Source organism: Cupressus sempervirens, chromosome 4 (genome assembly GCF_028749045.1).
Source record: "Cupressus sempervirens isolate cs-2001-9-10 chromosome 4, ASM2874904v1, whole genome shotgun sequence".
Classification (NCBI taxonomy): Eukaryota; Viridiplantae; Streptophyta; class Pinopsida; order Cupressales; family Cupressaceae; genus Cupressus; species Cupressus sempervirens.
The window spans coordinates 660752883-660778901 of record NC_143121.1 but is presented as its reverse complement, the minus strand read 5'-3'; the positions used below and the strand labels follow the sequence as shown (position 1 = coordinate 660778901).

General features: G+C 33.0%; 1 protein-coding gene across 1 annotated transcript; it reads right to left on the bottom strand.

The window, feature by feature from the left end:
- Positions 1 to 15934: 15934 nt before the first annotated feature.
- Positions 15935 to 17211, bottom strand: LOC149562987 (dirigent protein 21-like). Its single transcript, XM_089826428.1, has one exon. The coding sequence runs from the start codon at positions 16703 to 16705 to the stop codon at positions 16187 to 16189; it is 519 nt and encodes a 172-aa protein (XP_089682554.1). The 5' UTR covers positions 16706 to 17211; the 3' UTR covers positions 15935 to 16186.
- Between the last annotated feature and the right edge of the window lie 8808 nt (positions 17212 to 26019).

Below are 26019 nucleotides of genomic sequence, written 5' to 3'. Positions count from 1 at the left end.
ATTAGATGGTTTAGTACACCTTATTGCTGAGTTGGCCATCCAAATTAAGTCCTTGGAGGTAGCTTGTGATAATTGGGATGCAACTCCTAAAATTATTCTTGAAGTCCATAAATCTTTATTGGACAAATACATTATTAGTGTATAACCCATTGACATAAGTGTCATAAAGGGGAAGCAAGAGCTAAGAGAAGTTAAGAGCTATGGGGGAGAAAAAAAGGGGGAGTAAGAGCTAAGAGCAGAGCAAGAAAATGGGGAGTAAGATAAAGAAAGTAGAAAATAGAGCAAAAGTATCAGTTGAGGCACATCTACTCAATAGGAGAAAGATTTTGATACATAGTACAATACAGAATAGATCAAATGACTCAAGGGGAGTTATGAGATTTTGAGGTGGATGTGTGGTGAATATTTTATGGGTTAAAGTTTAAAGTACTGATTCAAACTTTCCTATTGTAATTCCAACAAAAAACTCCAAGGAGGAATATGAAAATGAAGAAGAAAATAAAATTGATCAAAGAAATGATGCCATGATAGGAACCTAGGAATGGGAACTCTTTTCAAAGATGGAACTATTAAGTACTGCAATACTTGAGGAGTTAGATATTCTTGGAAGGCATGAATGCGACGCGAGCAACTAGTGGGACTTATATTACTATTCCACTACATTTACATAAAAATGATACACAATTTAAATATGAAAAAAAATGTAGCAGTTGTGTTAAAATCATACCAAATGTCTTCCAATCATCCTTAATACACATTGTCCCCTAAGAAAAAGCTAGCAATCTAGATAATTATGGATCACAACTAGTATCAGTCACACAAACCACTACATGTGATTGTATAAGATACGATGATTACATGAAAATATTATTTAATTGCATCCGTAAAAGAGGCACTTAACAGTAAAGGGCCTCAACAAAAAGGAAATTACTAATAATAGCCCCCACAAGCATTGTTGCTTTCAACCTACATGCAACAACTATACATTCAAATCTCAAGATCCCTATCAAAGAAATGCAACCATTACAAGTCTACACATTAATATCATTCTAAGCATAATTTAAATATGTCAAGAACATCCTTATTGATGACATGAGCTTCATAGGTCCAAATCTCCTACTTAAAATTGATACTCATCCATGAGAGGATTTTTCCAATCGAGAACATGCATACTTTGGTAGAGTATAAGTTATTCTTTTTTGGTGACCTAGAAAAACTATCCCAGACAAGCTAATTTATATATCATATTCGAATGCCAAGTTACTTTGGGAGCAGTTTACAACAGTTGTTACATCACAAATAATTTTTTGACAAGAAGGTGAGAATAACACAAAAGCATAATTTTGCCAAATTTTCTATAATAAATGAGATGCAAACTAAAGACAATATGATTGAGAGCTTATAATGAGTCGTGAAGACACATATTTAAGTACAAATGACAACAAATAATTTGATAGGTCTATACATTTGTTTCCTTCTAACAATGCAATAACATTGCACAATTAAAAGGTGTTAACATTATTAAACCACCCAATCACAATAAGTATAGGAATACATTTTACAAGAAAAGATAACAACCATATACATGATGAACAATTAGAGAAACATGTACTACTCTGTAGAGAATGACACATAATGCTTACACAGAACATTTGGATAGAAGCAGGCCTTGTTAATGGAGCTCTTGGTAAGATTACTAATATCATTTATAGACCAAGTAGTAAGCCACCAGATGTGCCCATGTATGTTGTTGCAAATTTTGAGAATTATAATAGATGACCATGGAACCATGAGGATCCTAAATGTGTGCCAATAATGGTTGTCACTCTAGGTAACTGAAGAAAAGTGCCAATCACCATGTCATGGGCTATCACTATACACAAATCTCAAGGGCTCGTGCTACAAAAATAAATAATGGATATCAGTGTAGTTGAGAGACAAGGCCTTACTTTTATAGTTATATCTAGAGTGAAATCAATAGATAGGCTTCACATTCGGCCTACTTTGACCTTTAATAGATACTCCATAATAAAAATTAATCCATATACAATGATATGGAAAAAATAGGATGCTTGCTAGATCATATTACCCTTCAAGAAAAATGTCACTATTCTAACCACAAATATAAATAAAGATGAAAATGTTTTACGAAACATTTTACTCAAAATGCAAAACTTAATTAAAATTAGTAACAAAATGATAATATCCAGACACATTATCAAAGGCATATAAGACTATTAGTGTAACCCTTGCACGCTTCAAAGGTGCAAGTGCTAGTTTAATATCTTGTACTAGATTTTTTCATATTTTTTACGATATTTGTGCATATCTTGTACCCAAAGTTGGATCTCCAGAGCAGGGTTTTAATATCCATCACCATAATCAAAAGTAGTTTATTTTGTAAGATGTAGTTACAAAGTGGTAGATCTGTATGCAAAATGTGGAAGCATAGAGAAGTCAAATGAGCTTTTTGAACAAATGCCTCAAAAAGGCATGGTTTCATGAACTGTAATAATTGAAACATATGCACAAAATGGACTCATTGAAACAACTTTAGAAAATTTTAAGCATATAAATTTAGTTGGTGTAAAGTCTCAATAAAAATTTCTTGAGAAACTCACCAATAATATACGTACTTCATCAAATTTATATATTTCATTCATCGTTTATCTGCACATTTTGTTTCACAAGCAAACATTGCAACCCAACACTCCAAAAGTATAAGCCCTTCTTATTGACATTTTATTTTAGAGTTTTTTTTTCTATACTATTTCAAGGTTTTATTTTCTATAATGATAGTGAAGGTTGGTCAATTTGGCTTCACACAGTTCAAATAAAAATCTTCATTGTGGGATTCCTTTTGTCTTCACAAAATTATTCATGCATCAAACATGCCTAGTATTGATTGATTTTTTCCCTCATGTGATTTGAATCGAAAACCTAATTTAAAAGTTTAAATGATTGGGACAAAGACCTTTTTAAAACCCCATTGTGTGAAAATAGTTAGGATGCTTCTCTACAAACTAGTTGGCTTGCTTTGTACCATGTATGCATTTTAGCTTTGATATTTAATTTAATAAATATGACTTCTCACCTTATATGTTACCATTAAAAAATAATTTAATATTTTTAAAGTTTAAAATTTGTTTAAAATTAGAAAGAAATAAAAATAAAAAATGACAAAAGGGTGATGTTTATATCATAGATTGATTGATGTCTTAATTTGGAATAAATCATTATAAACACAAATAGTTTTGACTTCAAAAAAATCTAAAAGCATTATAAATGAATCTAAAACTATAATGATGGGGGAGAGAGTGAAGAGAGAGAGGGAGAACGAGAAAGGAAATGAGGTAGCGAAAAATCAGACAAAGGATATTTATAAAATTTATGTATTATAAGATAAGTCTATAAAGAAATAAATCAGAGATTTTAGATAAAAAGAACAATGAAATATAATAGGGAAGCAAACTCACACTTCAATATGACATTAAATAGGTCATCGACTACCAAAAGAGGTCAAAATAGAGAAAACAAAGTAGGATAATGATTCAAATGAAACTACTCGAACATGCTTCTATTGAGCTAAGGAATTATTTAAAAAAATTGAGAAACACTAAACTACCAATATAAAACTAAGGAAATAAACCAAAGAAATAGGATTTTGCCATAAGTTAAGAATATATAGAATATAGATCTAATTTCCAATCAATTTTATAATTGATAATTAAAAATATGTATTGTGAAAAAAATTGATGGTTAAAAATATATATTATGAAAAAATAACAATAATTAAGATTTCTCAAAAAAGACATTTTTAGTAAAAGTTGGATCTTGAATGCATATTGCGATTAAGTATTCTACAAGTCTCCTTGTGTGCACCTCACAGCTTCCTTTCCTTTTTTGCATTCCCCAATTAAGGTAGCTGCACATTCTACTTTTACTATGAGAATTTTGGTTTTGCTTTAAAATGGATCTAACCACTCTTGGCTCAACTACTTATTGTTGTTGAAGTATTGTTTGTTGATGCTAATGGCTCCTCTTTTGAGAAAGCATCTCAAGAAATTCATTCCCAAGGTCTTTCACGAGGTAAGAATTCTACCCTAGATGTCATATTACCAGTTTCAAATTTTGATCAAGCTTGAGAATGGCTTTAAATTCTTACTCTCATTGGATATTTCATTGGAAGAATTCTTTATGAATGTGTGCTCAGGGACTGGATTTCCAAGTCCTAGCTCCCTCATAGGGTTCACCTTGACGAAGTCCAAAACCTCACCAAAGGCTTTTTTCCTTATTGGGTTTGGCAAACCTTCATATGTTGACATCATTCCTAAAAATGAACCCTAGTGTGTTCGTAGCTCTCTCTTTTTTTCCAACCTTGGTCCCAAGAATTTCAAGTATCCAATGAAAAGAAAATCAAAGTTTTTGTATGGGTTGAGTTTTCAAGTTTTTCTTTTCTCCATTGGTCCTTTCTACCCAAACATTGTCCAATCCCTTAGTTGTGTCATTTTCCTAAAACTTGACTAGTTTTACCATACCTTCTCCCAAAAAAGGGTTTGTGTTAGTATTTTATATCTTCAGGGTCTCCGTGAGTCCCTAGAAACTTAAGTTGGTGGTCGTTGCTTTTCACATAAGGTTATGTATGTAAATTTACCAAATACCTATTTCCAATTCCATTTGGTGGACCATAAGAGCAATGACAGTCTCCTAATAGCCTTGTGACCTAGGGAAAAATCAAAGGCTCAAGTGGTGACCAATGAATTGTTTCTCTTCATCCCTTGGACACTCCAAAGGGTAAGGAAAACTAGAAAACTATGTTTCATATGTGTAAATATAATGTTTCCAAACTAGTTACTTTGTCTCCTTCAACATCAACTTTGACAAAAAAGACAATCACTATGGTTTTGAGCCCGTAGTCCCAAGGAATGTTTTAAATCCTTCAGAGCCACCAAAAAGATAGTCACCATATTCCTTGGTTCCTCTAGTTTTTGCAATTCTAGTTTCAATCCCAATGTGTCTTAGTGGTTCTCTCTATTGTCATTCTCATAAAGAAATAATTATTCCTAGGATACCTTTACCCAACATTCAACTCTGAGTGTTCCTTCCTACATAACAATTTCTCCTTTCTAGGGAGTGAGAAAACAATTGATGATGATTTTTTTTTTAATGGAATTTATTTCTTAGAATGTTTGAGATCTTACTATCCTCTACAAACATATAGGCTTAGATGTTTGACATCAATTTCCTCGACTTGATTTTCTTTGTCTTCAGTAGATAAAGGTTGTAAATATTCTTCTCTCTTCCACCTATAAAGTGATTTGGCCTCATAAGTTTATTTTTTCCCCCTTCGCATGAGGCTAACAGAGGAGCTCCTCTTACTTTGTTAGCTCCATGTTGACAAAATTCCATTATCTCTCACAGAGAGGGTGCTGGTCATAGGCTAGTATAAATTTTAATTAATATTAATAATCACCCTTGGTGTTATTATAGAGTGCCTCTTTGGCAGTGGATTGTTCATTCATTTCCTTTTTCAACTTGGTTATTGTTTGATTATTTTAATTAGGTTCAAGTGGCCTCTAATAAGGATGAAATTTTACCATTTCATTGGCCAGCTGGTGAGACAAAAGCTTGGTTCTACATGCAAAATAAATTGGGCCTTTATGACCTCAATATTAAACATTGCATCTCACGCGTGGCTTGGTACACTTGGCATAATTTTGAACAAGGTTCGACAAAGTAGTTAATAGACTTGATCATGCTATGAGATCCTCAAATTTTCATTTTTCTTTTGAAATTTCTCAAGAATCACTGGTTATGCCTTTATTAGATGTTTCCTGAACACTTTCTCATTAAACTTTCTATTCAATGACATCTCACCAACTTTTCACCTTAACACATGATTTCTTTACCATCTTATATATAACTTTGGACCACATAAGGAATGTTTGAAGTCTTCAACAAAGACTAGCTAAGTTGTTAGGTTGGATTGAGTGGCGGAACGCTGCAATTTCTCAGACTACAAATTTTTTTACTTTTATTTGGCAAACAAATAATGTTTTTACACTGTCAATCTTATGCTAGGAATACCAAGGAATTTTGTGTAGTTCTTAAAAAACAACCATCTTAGTCATTTTCATCTAAGTACAACTTAAGGTGGTTGAAATTCATCATGCAAAGAAAATTACTGAGACTTACACCACTATAGGAGCTCAAGTTAAAGGGGGGTCATGATACTAAGGAACATTTTTAGCATTATGTCCAAAGAATTCTAATTCAGGATTAAAAGGATGAAGGAAGGGGATTTTATTCATGCTAAACTTCCAGATATTTCTCAAGCTATTATTGCTCATTATAAACAAGTATTCATTGCTAGGGAATTCACTCCTACTTCCTAGTAAGCTCTTATAGAATGTTTGGCTCATGTCACCAATCGTCTCTCTCCTTCTCAAGTAGCATTATGTGATAATCTACTTTATGAGCAAGACCTTATAGAGGTTTTCTTCTCCATGGATGATGAAAAATCTCCAGGGTGTGATGGTTTCAGTGTTGAATTTTTTAGAGTCTTATAGAACACTTTAGGGAATGATTTACACCATTTCTATTTAGAAGTAATTCACACTGGCGCTTTAGGAATTGAAATCAGTAAAGGCAATATTAAGCTCGTAACTGAATACAGTGATCTCGAAGACATTTGTAATTGGCATCGTATCACATTACTTAGTATTTCTTACAAACTTATTACTAAGGTTTTGTCTCTTTGAGTTTGTCATCTCCTCCCTCAAATTGTTCATCTAGAATAAATAGGTTTTTATTCATTCCCATTTTATTCTAGATAACATCATAGTTTCCTAGGAATGTATGGAATGGGCTCATGTCTCTAGTCAACCAACTATCCTTTTTAAAAATGATTTTGATAAGGCTTATGGTTGTATAGAATGACATTTTATTTTGGCTATGTTGGCTACTCTTGGGTTTGGGCCACATTTTGTTTCTTTTGTTAAAATGCTTTTCGATAATGCTAATGCTTTATTACTATCATTAGGCAAGTTTTCACTCTTGCTCATGCCTTAAATGTTTTGGCTACTGAAGGTTTTGGTTATCTCCTCATCTCTACTACCTCTGTTGGGCATGTTCATGGCATTTCTTTACTTGCTTTCACTACCCAACTAGTTAATGGTAATTTTGCTAATGATTCCTTCCTCACTCTTATTGAGGACGAAGCCCACATTCAAAATGCTATCTGTTGCCTTGATTCTTCTTGCTTGGTATCTGGCTCCCCCATCTAATGGCGTAAGACTCTCTATTTTTGGCAATCCTTTCTACCACCGCCTTATTGGATTTTAACATATAATTGGCAATGGATTCACCATGGTCAAATTTTCTACTTTCTAGGCATTCCATTTTCCTTTAATGGGTCCCCAATTGAACTATGGAATACAATTTCTAGCCAAGATCGAGACTAAGCTTTCTTATTGGATCACCAAGTTTCTTTCCCTTGCTGGTAAATTTCAAATTTGTTCAAAGATTTGTTGTCACTCATTTTTATGATTCCTCTTGTTGGTCACCTTCTAAAGAAACATAAATTGGAATGCCTTCTCTAGGATACTTTCTTGGCCTTTAACTCTCAACGACATGGTTTTCACCACGTGCCTTGTGAGTTTTGTTGTCTCCCTTGTCATTTCGGTCTAGGTCTCATTTCCACTTATAGGAAAGGCCAAGCTCTTTGCATTAAATGGATTGTCTACAACTTTTCTAGCAATGAAGCAAGGAAAGATATTTTTTGTCATTGCATTGCTTCTGGACATCTTGCACATTAGTGTCAATAATAGTATTTGGGGTTTCCCAACATTCCCCTCATGACAATATGTGTGTATATTCAAGGCACATTTGATGTCAAAAGTATTTGGCGAGCTTGGCAATTTGTGGGATCTAGGTTACATTGACATGATTTGATCTTTCACAATTGTCTGTCTTTTAATCTATAAAGCCTCTAGTGGTCTCCTCTTCTTCAAGTGCAAGGGTTTCCTCTAACCAAAGTTCTAGGCCTTTGGGCTTTACATTTTCATCACCAAGGTTTGTGCACTCCTCAAGATTTTTGTTAATGTGAAACTATATCATTAGGATAATGCTCCTGCACAATTTAGTCTTTCCGGTCGTGACAAACAAACATTTGAATTGCTTACCTCTTTTCTACTGGGCCAAAATTACTGCATAAGATTGACATCACCTCTAGAAAAACATGGTGGAAGGATTGGTGATGGTATCCAAATACTGCCCTCCACATGAATACCTCTGGCTCTCACCCCATTTTCTAATGGTGGAGGTTTTGAACCAAAGATGACGTGTAGTCATCACATTCTCAATGGAGATAACGATTTATTACTATTTGGTATAATACAAAACCTAAAATTGTTATTTTAGTCGGTATTTTTGTTTTAGGCTTACCTTTGGGTGCTCAATTACATTACTTAGGTGTTCTAGATTCCCACAGTCCATTTTGTCATCAATCTGAAACTTCTGTCCACCTTTTGTAGCTTTGTCAAAAAACACAGTTATTGGGTTTGGATTCATGGCTTCTTTACCTCTTTTCATCCATTGATGTTTTCTTGCCACATATTTTGTTTGGAGATCACCCTTTTCTTCCCTTTCCAATCCTATAAATTTGGCCCACTTTTAGAATGACAATTTTATTTCAATTAAGGAAGGAAAGGAATTCAATTCTTTTTTTCAAATACTATTATTGACACTAATGTGTTTTTATTTGCTAAGGTATGTATTTATAACTACGTTCTTTGTTAGCTTCAAGTTCAAGCATATAATGTTGCCCTTGACATGGCTCACAAATGCTCCTCCAACATTAGGGAAATGCTCCTTGCGCTGTGGCTCAAGTACATCTTGACAACTCTTCTTCCAGTGCGACTCCACATTCTAGAGGAAGGTGTTGGGGATGTAATGGTTTCAATAGGCATATCGATTCTCACTCTCGCCTCCACGACAACCCACTCCTTCCCGCCACCAGACACCACATGCTTTTCACACTCGTATTGACTGTGATTCCTCTCTTGTACAATCTAGTGCTTTCCCAACACTTACTTGGCCACAAGCTTCCACTTCTGGTTGATCGATTGGTGGAGCTAGCAAGTAGCCTTCTACTAAGGATTTCCCTCGACTCTCTTTAGTCATTTTGCCATGTCAAGATGGACACCAGGAGATTGATGATTATGCAAATCATCACAAAATCCCAGATCTAGGACCCTCTCAGGTCAACGACTAGAGATATTTTAATGATAAATTTTATCCTCTACTGCCCTTTAGCATTGCTCTTGTAGCACGAGGACTTCCTCTTCCATTGGCCCTGGAACTTTTGTTTTTTATTTTAAAGACCACCAAGGTTATGCCCAATTGATGGCTTTAGTGTGGAGTTAACCCTGAATTAATTGGGAGTTGATGATTCCTCCCCACCACCACTTAGACTAATTTACTAGTTTTATACTTTCTATTTTAAATAAATGAATTTGGGTTGTGTGTGTTACTAGTTTTATACTTCCTATTTTAAATAAATGAATTTGGTGTGTGTGTGTGTGTGTGTGTGTGTGTGTGTGTGTGTGTGTGTGTGTGTGTGCATGCGTGCGTGCATGTGTGTGCTTGTGAGCGCACACGCAACTTTTTGTAACTTCAAACACATATTTTGATATTATAAAATACCAAGTTATTTTTTAGCATATTTTTTATTTGGATAGACTAGCCAACTTAGATCAAGATACTATTTTGATTCAATTTTGTTTGACTTTCTTATAGAGCCTAAAGCTTTGGCCTCACATACTGTAGTGCCTGCCCCTAGTTCGCATTTCTGTTATTTTTGTCAAACTCTTTTAGGCTAATTTTATGTTTAATGATTAGTAGTATTGTTTGGTGATTATCAGATATTGTCTTAGATTCAGTTGATTTTTACTCTATATTTCATATATGCATGATGATTATACAATGTTTTCAGATATTGATGGTTTAGTATCACATGTGTTTTCTTATGGATACTTACCCCATACTGCATGTGTATGGTGTGCGTGTTTGTTTTCTTTATGTATGGTGTTTCTGATGTGGTTAAGGAAGGGAGTCGTAGTCACCTGCTAGTCAGGATCTACACGATGCACCACTTCCTGCCATTGTCTGTTTAGATTAGAATATTGTGTTTGTACGTGCGTGGATTTTATGCAGGTTGCAGGTACCGGGTATCGACTTCCCTGAATTGCCAGGATGAGCGTACCCTATCGCATTATCTCAATGGTAAGAGAGGGGAGATAAACTCTTAAGTCCAATTCCTAAACCCTTTAGCCAATTGTCCTAATTGATAATTATGGCAAGTATCTGAGTTAAGTACCCTCTGAATGCATCAAATGATGTTATTTCGTGATTATAACCCTTTTGTTTGATTTAGTATGTATTTTTCTATGATGGGTTTTCGTATGTTGCTTTATGAGTCCTTGATGTATTTTCTATTAATTAATTTTAATTAAAAGGATTAATTAATGATTTAATTTAATAGAAAATTATTATGATATTTTAATATTTCATTATATTTAATTAATTGAGAAATTAATTAAATAAAAAGAATTAAATTTGGAGATAAAAGTTTAAGGATAATTTAGAACATTATAATATTTATTTAATTTAATAATAATATATTTAGAGTTCATTTTTAAATAAATGCTAAATATTATTGTTATTTAAGTTAATTAAATATTTTATCAATTAAGTTCTAAAATAAAGTAAAAAGTGAAAATATATTAATTATTAAAAGTTGTAAGATTGCATGATGCGAGCATGTGTTGAAAATAAAGAAATAAATTAAAAGATAAAATAGAGGAAATAATAATGTTATTTTAATTTCATAAATTACGCATGGGATTAAAAGTAATAAAGATTAAAAATAGAAGTCGAGTGGAATATTAAATAAAGTTATTTAATAATTCATTTAAGGTGCATTAAAAGGGAAAGCAAAGAATTAATAAAAAGATAATTTTGAGTTAACTCAGTTGAGCAAAGAGTCCTCTTGGGTGAACGCACAATTAGTGTCCCGATTTGAGGAGAAAACTCTTTATCACAACTTGGGGGTTCATTTTTGAAGGGAGCAGATATTGGACACGGGATTTGGGAACAAAGGTTGGAGACGAATTTTGGAAGTGAATCTTCTCTCAATTCTCGGAAGGTTGCGTGTTAGCATCAGGTTCAGGTAGGGTCTTGTGTTTTGATCACTAATTGAATTAAGCAAGATGGTGTTCCAGTCTTCTTTGTGATTGTTAAAATCAAGTCTCTGGGCTTCATGACATGAATCTCTTGTTCTTGGTTCTGAATCTTCGATAATTGTATTGTTAAAATATGTCTAGAAAGAAAAAATATATATATATATATAGAAATTAGAAAATTTGAATGGATTGAAAATATTTCTCTTATCAGATCAATATTGTAAATGTTATTAAAAGTAATTAAAATAATAAAATATGTGTATATAAATTTGTTTTATTAAATTTTGTTAATTACAAAATTATAATAAAGTAAATTAGAATTTATTAAGTAGGAAAGCTTTGTTTATTTTTAAATTTTATTGAAAAGAATTTTTAATAAACGAATTAAATTTTAATATTAATGGGGTCTTTATATATATATAATCATTTAAATGGAAAGAGGATGATTATTATAAATTCATTTATATACAAAGAATAATACTATATTTATATATATATATTTTTAAAATTCTAATTATGGGGGGGATGGGAAAAAGTTTGATTATATTAAAACAAAATAATTTTTAAAAAAATATACATAATGAAAACTTACCCCCCACTTACTTTACCCTGTCGACGATTTCAATGCAAGCCTGAATTGCATTTATTGTAGTGTACCTGCGATGGGCGGGGACATTTTCTTTAAAGTTTCTTTTAAAATAAATAAATAAATTAATTAATTAATTAATTAATAACATACCCCTCTTACCTGACGTCGACTGGCAGGAATTCATCGGTAACTACGATGATTTCAGACGTAGTGTACCTGCAGGCTTTAAATGGGCCGCACGGCCTTCCCTTTTAAAGCCTGCGACAACCTTTAATTAGGGTCGCAAGGCTATATTATAGCTAGCAATATTATATGCGATGGGACTTTTATAAGATTTTTAAATAATTTTATATTATTTATAATTTCATTAATAAATTTTAATATATTAACTTTATTATAATTTAATATTAATTTATTAATAAGTTTTATAATAAGGATTAGTGTTAGTTAATAATTTTGTTAATCGGCTTTAAAAATTAATTTATTATTATTATAAAAGAATTTTTATAATAATTTCATATTTGTTTAATAAGTTTTATTAATAAACTTTTTTTTTATATTTCTTATTATTATTTAATAATATTTATTAATAAGTATTATTATTATTTATTAATTTCAATAATAATGCATTCAAATGTTGATAATTTTTAATTAATGAAATAATTGGTAATTTTATTAATTATTAATGATTGATAGTTATTAAGGTATTAATATAGTCAGTCATGCAATTATTAATTAATTTAATTAATTGTAATTTAATTAAGTTTAATTGATAATTGAAGTTACCTAATGGAATTTTAATTTATTTAAAATTATTGATAATACTGATATTATTAAATTGTAAATTACTTTATTTGAAAATCGATATGTATCACTTAATAATTTAAATAAACAATTACCTTTGATTATTGTTGAAAGAATTGATTTAAAAATGATTAGAGGTATTTGTGCAATTCATAGGATTAAAAGAATGGGCTAATTTTTAATGGGTTAACTGTGATAGTTTATTACTTGAAGCATGTATGAAACTAGAATTTAAACCTAACTGAAAATTGAAACCTTATATTCAACTTAACTGTGTGATTTCAAATTAACCAAAACATGCAAACTTATGCCTTGTCTTCTGTGTGATGTTATCTATGTATTGTTTATGTATATTGTTTTGAGTGTTATGGGGTTGGTTTAGCGTTGACCAGTCTTAGGATGTTACCAGAGGCTCGGGGTTGTGAATGTGATGTTATGATGATTTGTTCTCGATCTTTCTTAACCCGACCATGGTAATGTGATGGAGTGCTCTATGACATGATTGCATTTACTGTTTGTTATTGCTTTCCAGTTTCCTGGTGTGAAGCTGAAGTGTATATATATAAGATACCTGACTTAACCATTTTTGAGTCTCGATCAGTTATATTCGATAACCATTTTTGAGTCTCGATCAGTTATACTTGGATTGCTTTTCGATCGCTTGAGAGGACTGAAGTGTTGTTATGTGATGATGTCATGTGTTGACTTGACCATTTTGGAGTCTTTGATCAGTATTGTGATTTATCATTGATGCCTTCAGTTGCTGATAGAGAACTGTTGTGATCATATGATTACTATTTGATGCTTACCTGTTGCTCATGAAGAACTGATGTAATTTTTGTGCCTTATCTTTTATGATGTTTTTCAGTTGCTTATATAGGACTGAGGTGATTTTATTATGATTCTTTGATTTGTGATTTCATGAGCCTAGGGTAGGTTATCTATGTGTAGTGTCGGGAAGTGGCTTGCAATGGAGATCGGGGCCCTAAGAGGCTGCCTGGAGTAACCCATTGTAAGTTGTTTTAACAAGTGAAAACACCTCACCTAAATACTGACTTAAATGAACCTAATAAGATAATTGTATGTTCTCTCCCATACCTTGAGTGCTAGTACAGGCTAGGATGGGGTAGAGAGAACGCTTGGTTAGGACCTTGCATTTTGCAGTATGCCTCGTCAGTACGAGAGGATACTAGTGGCCGCAGGAATCACTAGGGACCCGGGATTCCTAAGGGATTGCTCGGGTAACTTCTACGTGACTTTTGTGATGACACTTTCCCGCTTGCATAGCAGGTTTCCTACGTGTCTTTGTGGTGCCTCTGGGTCTAGATGTCTTTCTATGTTGGAACCTTTGAGTTAGTATACTTTTAGGATTTCCCAGACTTAGAGAGTACTTATGTTTTGTGTTTTGATACCTTGTTTGGGACTTGAGACTATCTCCTCAGCGCGGTGGGAGTGGACCATTTAGGTTCCACGCGGTCAGGTGGTAGTGCTTTTTACTCTTACCATTGAGATCCGTCTGTGGTCACCGTGGCTGGAGCTTTCTTGGTTGGCATTTACCTTCACTATGTTCTTGGATTATTATGATGGATGGTTAGATTTTATGATAGATGTTTTATCATTATGGATGTATGGATGTATCAGGTATGTTATTAGTTTCATTTATTTTACTGTACTTTGTATCATGGATTTGAGGATGATGTATCTTTATCTTTACATATGTATATTCTTATAAGCCTTTCATACCCTGTGACATGTACAGTGGATGATTGAGCATTCCGAATTAAATTGCCAAGAGGCATTCGGAGCAAATGTATATTATGGACATTGGACTTTCTGATTATTCTTTCATATGTATGTGGTAGTTGTTAGACTTAGAATTAATTAAATTTAAATGTGACTCAACGTCTTGGGATCCTTAAGGAATGTAACTTGTGATGTATGTTTGTTGATGATTACATGTTATTGCTTCCGCTACTATGTGTTTGATGTGTATGATATACATTCTTACTTTAAAAAAAAAAAAAAAAAAAAAAAAAATGTTTAGCAAACTTAGTGAAACTCTAGGTTAATTCTTTTGGATCCCTTGGCGGGGCGTTACACATACAAGAACTTAGGTGGGACAAGTGAAAGAGGTAAACTCGATTTTGTTGATAATTATAATTTATTTATTGTAAATAGAATTATGTGAGGAAATAACACTTACACATTTAGCTACATTATATTTGAAGAATTGATTTATTTGTTTCAAATAAAGTTAAATAAGATTTTGTGACATTAATAAAATGTACCAAGGGTACACTTTTTATTTCATGTATTTATATTAATTAGATTATATTCTTAATGTTGCATTTAATCAAACCATACAAAAGATATTATGTTCCTTTTTATTTTTACTTACTTTGTATTAGTTATCCAATATACTACCCATAATATAAAAAAGTTATATTAAATTAATCTCACAAAACAAAACATCCCTTCCTATGAAATACAATGGTGTATAGTTTCAAGAAAAATATGGTTGAAGAAATAATACAACTATAGTAATATATGGTTTTTATTTATTAAAGAGCACGTGGTGAGTGAATTAAGTCATCATTTTAAAATAATAAAAATTAATCACAATCTCTTAGATTTCTAATGTTATATTATTTAAATAGATGGTAATTATAAATCTTAAGATTGCATGTGAAAGTCACGAAATAATAGATTATTTAAGTAATACAAATTAATGGACAACAGACACACTAAAAATACACATAATCAAATTCAATATTATTAATCAATTGTAAACATCATTTTGCTATTGTTATTTTAGGTTCTAAGGCCGGGGTCTCATGGAAGGGGGCTTCCTATAAAATAGAGTGGAAGCCGCTTGCTATTTTTTAGGATTATTATAAAGCTAGCGGTCCCATGATTTATGCTACTCAAAATTATAGTTCCGAAATTAAAGGAAGATATGCATTTAAAATAAGTTAAAAATTTAAATTCCCTCTAAAATTACATTTTAATTAAAATCTAAAATTTAGATTATTGACAAATGGCAAAAAACATTCCTAAGCTGGTGGGACTATTTCCAGCCCCACCCCTTTTTCACCCAGTTCCTAAAAATGTGGGGGGCTTCTACTTTTCAGGAGAAGATTCTAAATAATCCTGTAGCAAAATTATATTTTGCTCATGAGACCACCCACTTCCTAGAAAATAGAGCTTAAGCCCCCCTTCATGGAACCGCACCCTAAGAATAACAAATGCCAACAAATATTATATGACCGATATGTCTTCCTACAAACATGACCATCACTAACATGAAAACATTTATCTTAGTATATGCTAGCTATAACTGTGATTTGAAATATTTATTATATACATATATCCTCTGAGTTTATCCAACGAGGTGGACAACTCCTACATCTTATTTTAAGAAATTCCTTGAATTGCAAGTGTGCCACTTACCATTGGCACAGCCATGGAAGCCTGCAACTTCCAAAGAACAGAAACAAGGAAAAGAAATTGAAAAACCCTAACCCTAGAAGCATCTAAAATTCTACGAGACTCAGTCCAGACGGTATGTCAGATTGAACTGCAGAACCGCATTGGCGAGAAGAGACGTTGCAATGGTGCTGATAACGACGGAGCCCCTGGCATACCTAAATTTGCCGGTGCCGCCAACAATGGCGACCTCGCGCTGGTCCTTGAGAATCGTATCAGCGCCATGGATGCACATCGTACTCCCTCTGTACTCCGGTGGCTCCTCAAACACGGCCGTGAACAGGAGCAAAAGATCCGGCTGCGTAATGTCGAGGGAGTCGGAAACGTACATTCCTTTTGCCCTGCCGATGCGCGTGGAGTTAGGGTTAGGGCTTTCAGTCAGAATGTCGTCGATAACCACGGTAGCTCCAAAACCTAACCTTGTGATGCTTCCTATGCTCACCGGCACAGCCGTTCGGTTGCTTCCTACAACCACGTCGTGCATGAAAAACAGCATTTTTTTCTCTTCGGCCATGCCGGCCATGCCGATCCTGCTCATCGCCATGAACAGTATTGTGAGCTGCCAAATTAGGGCTTTTGCCATTGTTGCGATATGTTATTGTTTTCTGTGAAGGAATTCATGGATTTAAGCAGTGAAAATAGGAAGATTAGGCAGCGGAGATCAACTACCGAGGAATATTGCCTGTGTTCTTGCTGCTGCTCGCTCACCTCAACGGCTTACTTGACCAGTTTGAGCCAATTTGATCGTACGCCACTGTTTGAGTGGCTTCCGAAGCAAGGATGATGAACAGAGGAAAATGCATGATTTTTTTGTCACCCGGGGAGAGGATGTCAGGAAGGTTGTTGAGAATTCATATTTGCCGGAGTACTTTCATTTGAATTTTGCAAATTATTGATCTACCATTTATTTTAAAAGTAGTTGTAGATAGTGGGTTGGTGTCATACTGAAGTTGAACAGTTCTTCATGAGTCTAATGGAGATTTGGTTTTGACTCTTGACATTAAAAGAGACAGGTTCTCAATAGGAAAAGATTGGTTGTAACATCGAGTTTTGATATCGTAAGGGACAATGAACTTTTTGCTTTTTGACAACATGAATAATATTAAGGTTCTTAATGAGCTTTTGAGGGATCAAAGTTCTTGGCTAGCCACGGATCAAGTCTTGGCTCTCACACCATAAGGGATGAGGTTCTTAATAAGCTAGTGAGGGATCAAAGTTCTTGGCTCTAACATCATAAGAAATGAGGCTGCAATTGTGTCTTAGGCTAACTAAAATTACTTAATGGATGAAAAAACCTCTTTAAAAAAGTGTATTGTGATATGAACATTTTTTTTTGGGAAGAATTCTATATCATTCTTGAGTTTGTTACTTGGCACAAAAAGCATAAAAAACACCTTAAGAAACAACTTGTTGACCTTGTCTTTTTTGATGGAGGTCATGCACAAACAAGTTTTAGGTACCCAATGTGGGCCCATGTGTGCCTGAAACCTCTTCGACTAAGAGCCAAGGGCTAAGGAGCATCCACGCTACCAAATTCGCCTGGGGCACGATCCCAACTTCATCCCTTATGATGTCTTCGAGCCTAGTACTCAGCAAGACTTAATCCCTGGTGGGTTCTTGGTGACCCATTCAACTTCACTAGTAGACCAAGGGCCCATTGAAGCCATATCCCCCTTCAATTTGTCTAAGATAAGCAAGCCACCTTTAGTGTCTTGTTGTGGCTTCTCTTTTCTCTCTTTCTATTGCTTCTCTTCCTCTAAATGCTCTAGAAATTCCTTCAACTTCTAATCATCTTTGGCCTCTTCAATTCATTGCTCTTTCATTGTTGTAGCATTCCAAACAAGAAGGGCTTGTAGCTCTTCAACATTCCTTCCATCAGTCTGTAATTTCCTTTGTTTGTCCTAAAACCCACTCTTGGCTATGCGATGGCTAAAATCGGAATCGTCCTACCATTCAATTCAATTGGGACTCCCCACATAATTTCATTACCTCCAAAGTCTTTTCCTTCGTTTTGAGTTTTTTAGATGAAACCCATGTAGCTCTTCAACATTCCTTTTACTACTCTCTAAATTTCCTTTCTTTGCCCTAAAATCTACTCTTGGCTTTGTTATGGCTAAAATTGGAATCATCCCACTAGTTATTTGGGCTTCACACATGATTTCATTGCCCACAAAGTCTCCTCTTTTGTTTTGAGTTGAAACCCATGTAGCTCGTCAACATTCCTTCCACTGTGGTCTAATTTTCCTTCTTTGCCCGAAAACCCACTTGCATACGTGATTTCATTATACATAAAGTATCCTCCTAAGTTTTGATTTGGAGAGCCCATTCAAACATAACAAATGAAATGTCTATATTGGAACAATAATGATGTTTTGTTTCCACAAACTCTTCTCCTAATATTAAGTTGATAATTTCCCTGACTCAGGGGTCATCTATTAGAAAAATCCCTATCATCCACTTCAGACTCACTTCCCCCTCTTTTTGCAAACCTAACAATCTAGGTGAATGAAAAACCAAATGTCTTTTCCTATATAGTCCAGGGGCCGCCTTTCTTCTTCTAGACTCTTCCTCAATTACCAATGCACTCAATTTACCTCTCATATCAGCCTTGGAGAGTATCCCATTAATGTCATTTCTATCAAGTCACAATGACATTGCTTACTTGTCTTTATCTTTTATCATTAATTTGCAAGGTTGCCACAAAATGTAGAAATCTACACCTCATTGAAACGACTACAAAGTGGAAGGAATACCTCTAAATTTAAATTTTAACATCAATGCCACAATGACCAAGGGTTATAGACTACATTGATTCTCATCTCAAGCTTTTCTACAACTAGTTCCATAAACATTAACTTCCACTTGAGATTGTTGATACTTCAACCCAAGAATTGAGATTATTCCCATCAATAATTCAAAAATCCTTTATAAATTCTACTTTACCTTTATTTTTAATGAGATCCCTACTTTTGACATTAAATCAATCACTTCATTCCCTTCTCTCCTTACATGAGTTATTTTATTTTGTTAAAAGAACTCAACAATCCTTTTATCCTTCAAATATGCCTATTATGATATCATACACCTAACTCATCTTCTATTATGGCATTTATGATAATGAATCCATTTCCAAATGGAGTTTTGACACACTAAGAGCCTTAAGTTATTTTGATTGACATGAAGGCTACTTGAACCTTAGTCTCGTTATATGTCACATCCATTAAACTTCTTGCTCCATCATCAAGTTGTTATATTTCAATTATGAACTACAAACCCAACACTTGAAGGCCCTAGGTTGCCTTTTGAAGTCCGGTCATAAAATTGGTTTTTATCCATCATGTGTTAGACGATATCCATGTGAACTATTAAAAAAAAAAACAAACAAGATTGAAGAATTTAAAAGTAGCTATTGTACCAAAAGGGGTTGCAATGGTCACAACAGCGGAAAATAATAATTTAAAGTTTTTTTTTTTCAAAAAATAAAATTTAATTTGTGATAAAAGATACCTAAGTTTCATTTCTAATGTATGTCTATAAATGTATTTTAAGTATGATGTATTAGGGCGTCCATTTAGGAGGGCTTCATGATCTATTTTTATGGAGTGAGAGGTCCCATTAACCAAAAATATATTGGTGTAGGATTAAATAGAATCCTTTCCTCAAAAGTAGCAACTCCTACTTTTTAGAGGTGTATATTTGAAAAAGGTGGAGGGTTAAAATGCCCCCACCAACTTAGGTTTTTTCCTACCACTTCTTAATCATATGGAAAATCTAAATTCATGTGAGTAGGTTTTTCCAATTTTTTAAATTTATGTAGTCATCTCAATAGAATATACTAAATATAAAATTGACGAGATCACCAACTTCCATAATTGTGGAGCTTAAAATATTCAAGCATGAACTCCACTAGAAAATTCATGTGACTTCCTAGTTTAAAACAATCTCAACAATGCCTATTGAAATGTTTTATGAAGACCCCCTTCATGGGACTACTTCCTTAGATTGTTATTTGATGTCTAGAATATTACTATTGTAGGCTTAGATTTATTTTGTGGATTACATTAAAAATGAGGAGAGAGATATGTTTAAAGGTGGTGTTTGAAATATGCTTAAATATACATAATTTTTGTAATCATTTGAATGAATGTTTTATAACAATTTTAATTTGGTCTGGTATAGGAAGGTAATTATGTTTCATAGCTTAAGCTAACACAAGAATTAGTTGCCTTTTGGAAGATTTTTTTAGTGTTATGGTTGTAACAGAATGACCAGGTCAAAATGATGGAGGGTTGAACAAACTAGTAAAATGATATGAAGTAAGGATTTAGATTGGTTAAGGAGCAATTTTGATGATTGTAACTATGCAAGGTCTTTGACTGTATTTGATCATTAGATCATGGAAACGTATTCACTATGTAATTGGTCATCTTGGAAAATTGATGAAGGTTTGTAATGTAAAATTAAAACTTGCTAAGGAGGACTAATACTATTGGTTACAAACCCACATATCCGAAGTGAGAAAGCTAACTTTTGTAAATTTGGACTTTCTATAAGTTTGGGGCAAAATTGATGGTTTTCTTAACTCCATTATGTCAGTGCTGATAGTGAAGAAAGTTGAAGTTTTATTTTATTAATATATGTCGATGCTCACAGTGAACAAAGTTGAAGTTTTATTTTATTAATAATTAATCCAATGTCTTAGGCCTCTTATATATATAAAAATGCTTACATAACATATGAGGATGACTACTTACTTGACCATCCAAGATAGAAGGATTTCAACTCCTAAAGGATTTTTTTTGGTAAACATTAGATAGTGGCTCTCTCAAAATAGCATAACCTTCACTTCTATTCTAAGCATGCAGATTTAATCATAATTATTGGTGAAATTTATGCCTCATATCATTACATTTTACTTAAGACAATGCATATCATAGTAATTTGCATAGGAGACCACTTAGGGCCCATTTGGCTATGGAATAAGAATAAAGGAATAGGGATTTGTTATACTAGTTTGTTATTCTGAAATAGAAAATAGGAATGGGTATTCCAATTCTTCGTTTGGTTCTACAAAGCTAAAATTGAAATTATTGTTGAAATCTAAATTTAAATTTTTTTGGACAAAATATTAATTGATTGTTCTTGAATCGAATTAGTAATTACTAATGAGTCTCTCTGCATAGGCTTCTCGGTCATAAGACGCCCACAAATTTTGCCCAATCCAAACTTCTTGCTAGCAACTACTTATCTTTTCCATGCATTTGCAAAGGGAAGCTTCTAATGGCAATTATTTGAATTTTTACTTGTTATTCAATAGTGTCTTCCTCTATTCAAGATTTGACTAGATGAATAATGTTTGTTCCTCTTTCCAATAGGACTTTGCATTCATTTTGATTATTGTCTATTCAATGAATTCCGTGGTGGTTGCTAAACAAATCAATGTATACAATGGAAAAGGTTGCATCCTATGGGGAAATAAGCCACATAGATGTATCTTATTTATTGTCTCTTATTTTTATTTTGAATCTGTCAAATTCCTTCTCATTCAATTGAAATCATTAGAATCGGATGCATCGATCCAATGAACAACATCAATATGGTCTTCAAAACTGTGGGGCTACCTTTTTCCTAAGCCTGGTGCAAAAGGTTGCAATCGATGAAGTTCATCTAGAACTTGGGATACAAATATAAGAAATGAAAAATGATCATTACAGTGTTGTGTTAATGAACCCTACATATGGTAGTCTAGTAACAAAGATTTGCCATTAGTTGGATGTGAAGTGCAACAAAGAATGTATCTAATTCTGATTTCATCGGCTAAATGGACTTCAAAGTTTCATCAAATATGAAAAAGTAAAACTGGAATAGGAATATGCAAACTCTCATTTTTGGGCCAAAATTGGAGTATGTATTCCTATTATCAATTTTTATTTGGCACACCCAAACAAAAAATTCAAAATTTTAAGAATTTGCATATGCCTATTCCAAACTAATTCTCATTGCCAAATGAACCATGGGTCCATTTGGTTCATGGAATTAAAAAAACTAGGATTTATACAAACTTTGGTTTAGCCAAATCAAGGTTTTGCAAATCTTCATTCTGATTTTTGGGATTTCACTTGAACCGTTTGTTTCACTCAGAAGATGCATGTGAAGACACATTTTTATGCATAAGCTTGGAGTTGAAGGCAAATTTCAAAAAGTAGTCCAATTTGTTGTTTTTACACTACTTAAAAAACATAACTAGGTTTTGATTTTCAATTCCTACTTGCTAGTAGGAAGTTGGAAAACCCGTTTTTGAGGCAAAATTGGAAGTTCGGTATGCTAATTCCATTTTGCCAATTTTGAAACAAATGCAAATATTTTCAAATCCAAATTTTGAAAAAGCCAATTCCTATCATCTTCCAAGAACCAAATGGACCCTTAGGGAATTGTACGTCTTTAGAATATGGCTGTAGGAGAAATTCCACCTTTGGTAGTTTGATCTTATTGCCAAATTTTCATATCCACTTATAGTGGAATAATAGATCTACATTAAGTGGGTTATTCAACTTTGGTAGAATTATTTTTTATTTTCTCCTACCCACCTTTGCATTTTATTGAGCCACATGTTATCCTCGTGCACTCTATTCTATTTTTGACTTGCCTATATAAGTAGGCACATGCACATTGCACTTAGTTAAGTTTTGCATTTTGCACATTGATGAAAATATAATTATTTTCTTTCCCATTTTGTTATGTCTTGCTTTTGTGTTTTCATTGGCCTCTAGATTTTGGGTTGCTATAAGAATTTTATTACATGGTACTAAATCCATTAGGCTATCATTGAGGAGTAGTCTTTTGGAGAGATATTCATGAATTTTTGATTGACATCTTGGGAATTTTCTCACATATTGTATTTTTGAAGCATCCTATGCCAAAATTGAGCTTACCATTGCATACTAGAGGTTGTTTCCAGTTGATGTTGTTGCCTACTTCACTTAAATTGGATATCATAGGCTCAATATATTACATTTCTTTCCAGAAGGGTACACTATTGTAATTCTTGCATTAGTTTCTCAATTTGGTATTTAGAAAAAAATATTTACTCTTTGATTTCTTAGGAAAAAATCCATGCTTATCCAATCTTGTTTTATCATAAATCCTTTATATATGCAATAGGAACAACTCCCTCCATTAGTGTTGGCATTTCATGCTATGCAAAATACACATCCAACAAAAACACTAATGCGCAAATCTACATCTAATGCAACACCATTGCATAGATCTACGCCAATTCCAACTCACAAATTTATGTTAGTGCCAACACATAGATCATAGTCAATTGCCACACTACTTGTACGAACACCTTGATTAGTGCTCAATCATCACCAAACTAAACAATAAGATCTTTCCATGTGGAACAAAGGTATTTTGGCTTTGATGATAATTTGACCGTCAAATTTAAGATTGATGAATGCTTGCAATGGCCACCCGATTGCCAAATTTAACACTCTCAAGTGTTGAAATCATCAAAATTTGGGAAATTTTTGCCTACTTCACCATCTTCATTTTTCATTTTGCAGTTTGACTTTAGAGGCCAATATCTCAATAATTTTGATGCTTTTTAGTGGTTTTTGTTTTGTTTTTGGGGTAGAATTTTGTGCTCTTCAATCCATTGTAGGCATTTAAAATGATTCTGGCTGCACAACCTCTTCTAGTAAATTGGATTTCTCATAGCAATACCTATCTAATTCTTGTTTCTACAACTTTTGGGTTTCCATTTAAGCTCATATGTACACATTTTCAGGTTTTTTTGTAAGTGCATCATTTTTTCACTATTGTGAGCGAACATATCAATTGTAGAACTTAATGTATTTTGGAGTTTTTTTTTTCTTGGATCTAAAAAATATCCTATGCATGTTGTTCATTTATGTTTGTACTATAGGCTATTTAGACATTTATAAACATTAAAATTAGAACTGTACTTTGCTTGTTAAGAAAATGGCATATTGCACATGCACTAAGTATAAAGTGCTAAAATCATCTTTTTGGAGGGATGTGGGGTTCTTTGATTGAGTGAATTTGGGGGAAGGGAGCATTGAATACACTAGATAACTATGAGGGTAGGGTGAATTGAATAGTCTAGATAATGAAGAGGGGGGTTGAATAAGATATCATAAAATAACTTTATTCACCTTTGTTAATCTTAAACAACTTACTTTAATTAGATAATTATAATGGATGCAAACATGAAAGCATGTAAACGCTATACACCAAGAACAATATATGTTGAAACTCAAGATGAAAAAAAAGAACAAAGAAACTAATTCTCATGAGTGAGAAGAAACTAACATTGGTTAAGGTGATATTTACAATGGGTCATTTTCGGTTTTCTCATTATTCTTGGGCTAGTTGCCTTGATACAAAAAAAATTAATTACAAACTAGTCTTAAAAAATGAATTGATAAATATGCATCTACATATGCATGAAGCCAATTCTAGTTAAGAGTAAAATAACAATTGTCTATAGTAGATTCGATTTAGAATATTCTGCCATCATTGAATAACCTCTACAATGCCTAATACTTATTACTGTCATTTTCTTTCTACTGCCTTCACTATTATTATTCACACCTCTTACTCTTCGCATATACTTGACCACCATGCATACATCTACGTATCTATAGTTTCGTACCCATATCCAAAACTATGTTCTAAATATACTCATATAAGAATACACATAAGTCATCCTAGTACAACATGTCAACTTAATATAAAAAGAGAGCTTGAGATATTCAATAACACTTGACACACTAGAACAAAATTCAAAAGATTGGTTATAAAAAAAAGAATCTCTATAATATGGTACCACGAGACCCATAAATAGGTCATACATAGGATAGACACACTACATAACATAACAATTGAATTACATACAACTTTGAATAACACGAGATATATTATATAACCAATGAGGATGCCACAACCATGATCAAGTATTGATCTTTATCAAATCTATCACCAAACTAAGGATAATGCCTAATAGCATCGATTCAAAACTGTATACAAGTGACATACCAAAAAATTATGCTATATTGCATGATTGTTTGGGTAGCAAAGATACCAAGAATAAGATTTGAACACAACAACCAATATAAAACCTTTTATCTTCATTATTTTGCACTAATTATCTTCCATATATGTACCAAAAAGATATTTCTCCATATACAGAACATGGATAACATCGACATAATTCATCACCATAACATATTGAATAGGACAGGTCAATAACTTACAACATTTGGATCATAAGTTTTGGTATTAATGACAACAACAATAAAATATCTTCAATTTTGACATTAATGAAAAAACAACAAAACTTAAAAAACTTCAAACAACCAAAAAATTGCATCAAAGAGAATCTTAGAAAGATGACCTAGCCGACCCTCAATAATTTTACCAACTAGAAATTTCTAACCTAACCTTTACTTTGTCTTTGGACAAACAACAACTTAAATTGGAACTCGCCAAATCTTATTCTTTTTTTTTTCATATTCTTGAAGAAACCAAAATTATTCCTATTATCATTTAGTTCCAACTAAATAGCTTCAATTTTACTTTTGACATTATCAACAATAACAAACCACTAGAGAAAAGTACTTATAGATATCGTATATGTCTTTAATGCACTCTCTTGTCTCACCAATTTTATTGAATAATTTTTTGCTTGCATTCACACTCCTCACAATCATATATTTGATCTTATGTTCTTCAACACTTCCTTGTAACAACCTTTGATCGACATTTCTTCCAGATCATCTAGTAATGAATCATAACAAATAGAGACAACAATAACCATTATGAGAAAATAATCAACTAAATAACTTTCAATTCTAGGCTTACTAACCAAAGAGA

What these genes read in the sequence shown, in the direction of transcription:
- LOC149562987 (XM_089826428.1), bottom strand. Translation starts at nt 16,705, where the DNA reads ATGGCAAAAGCCCTAATTTGGCAGCTCACAATACTGTTCATGGCGATG.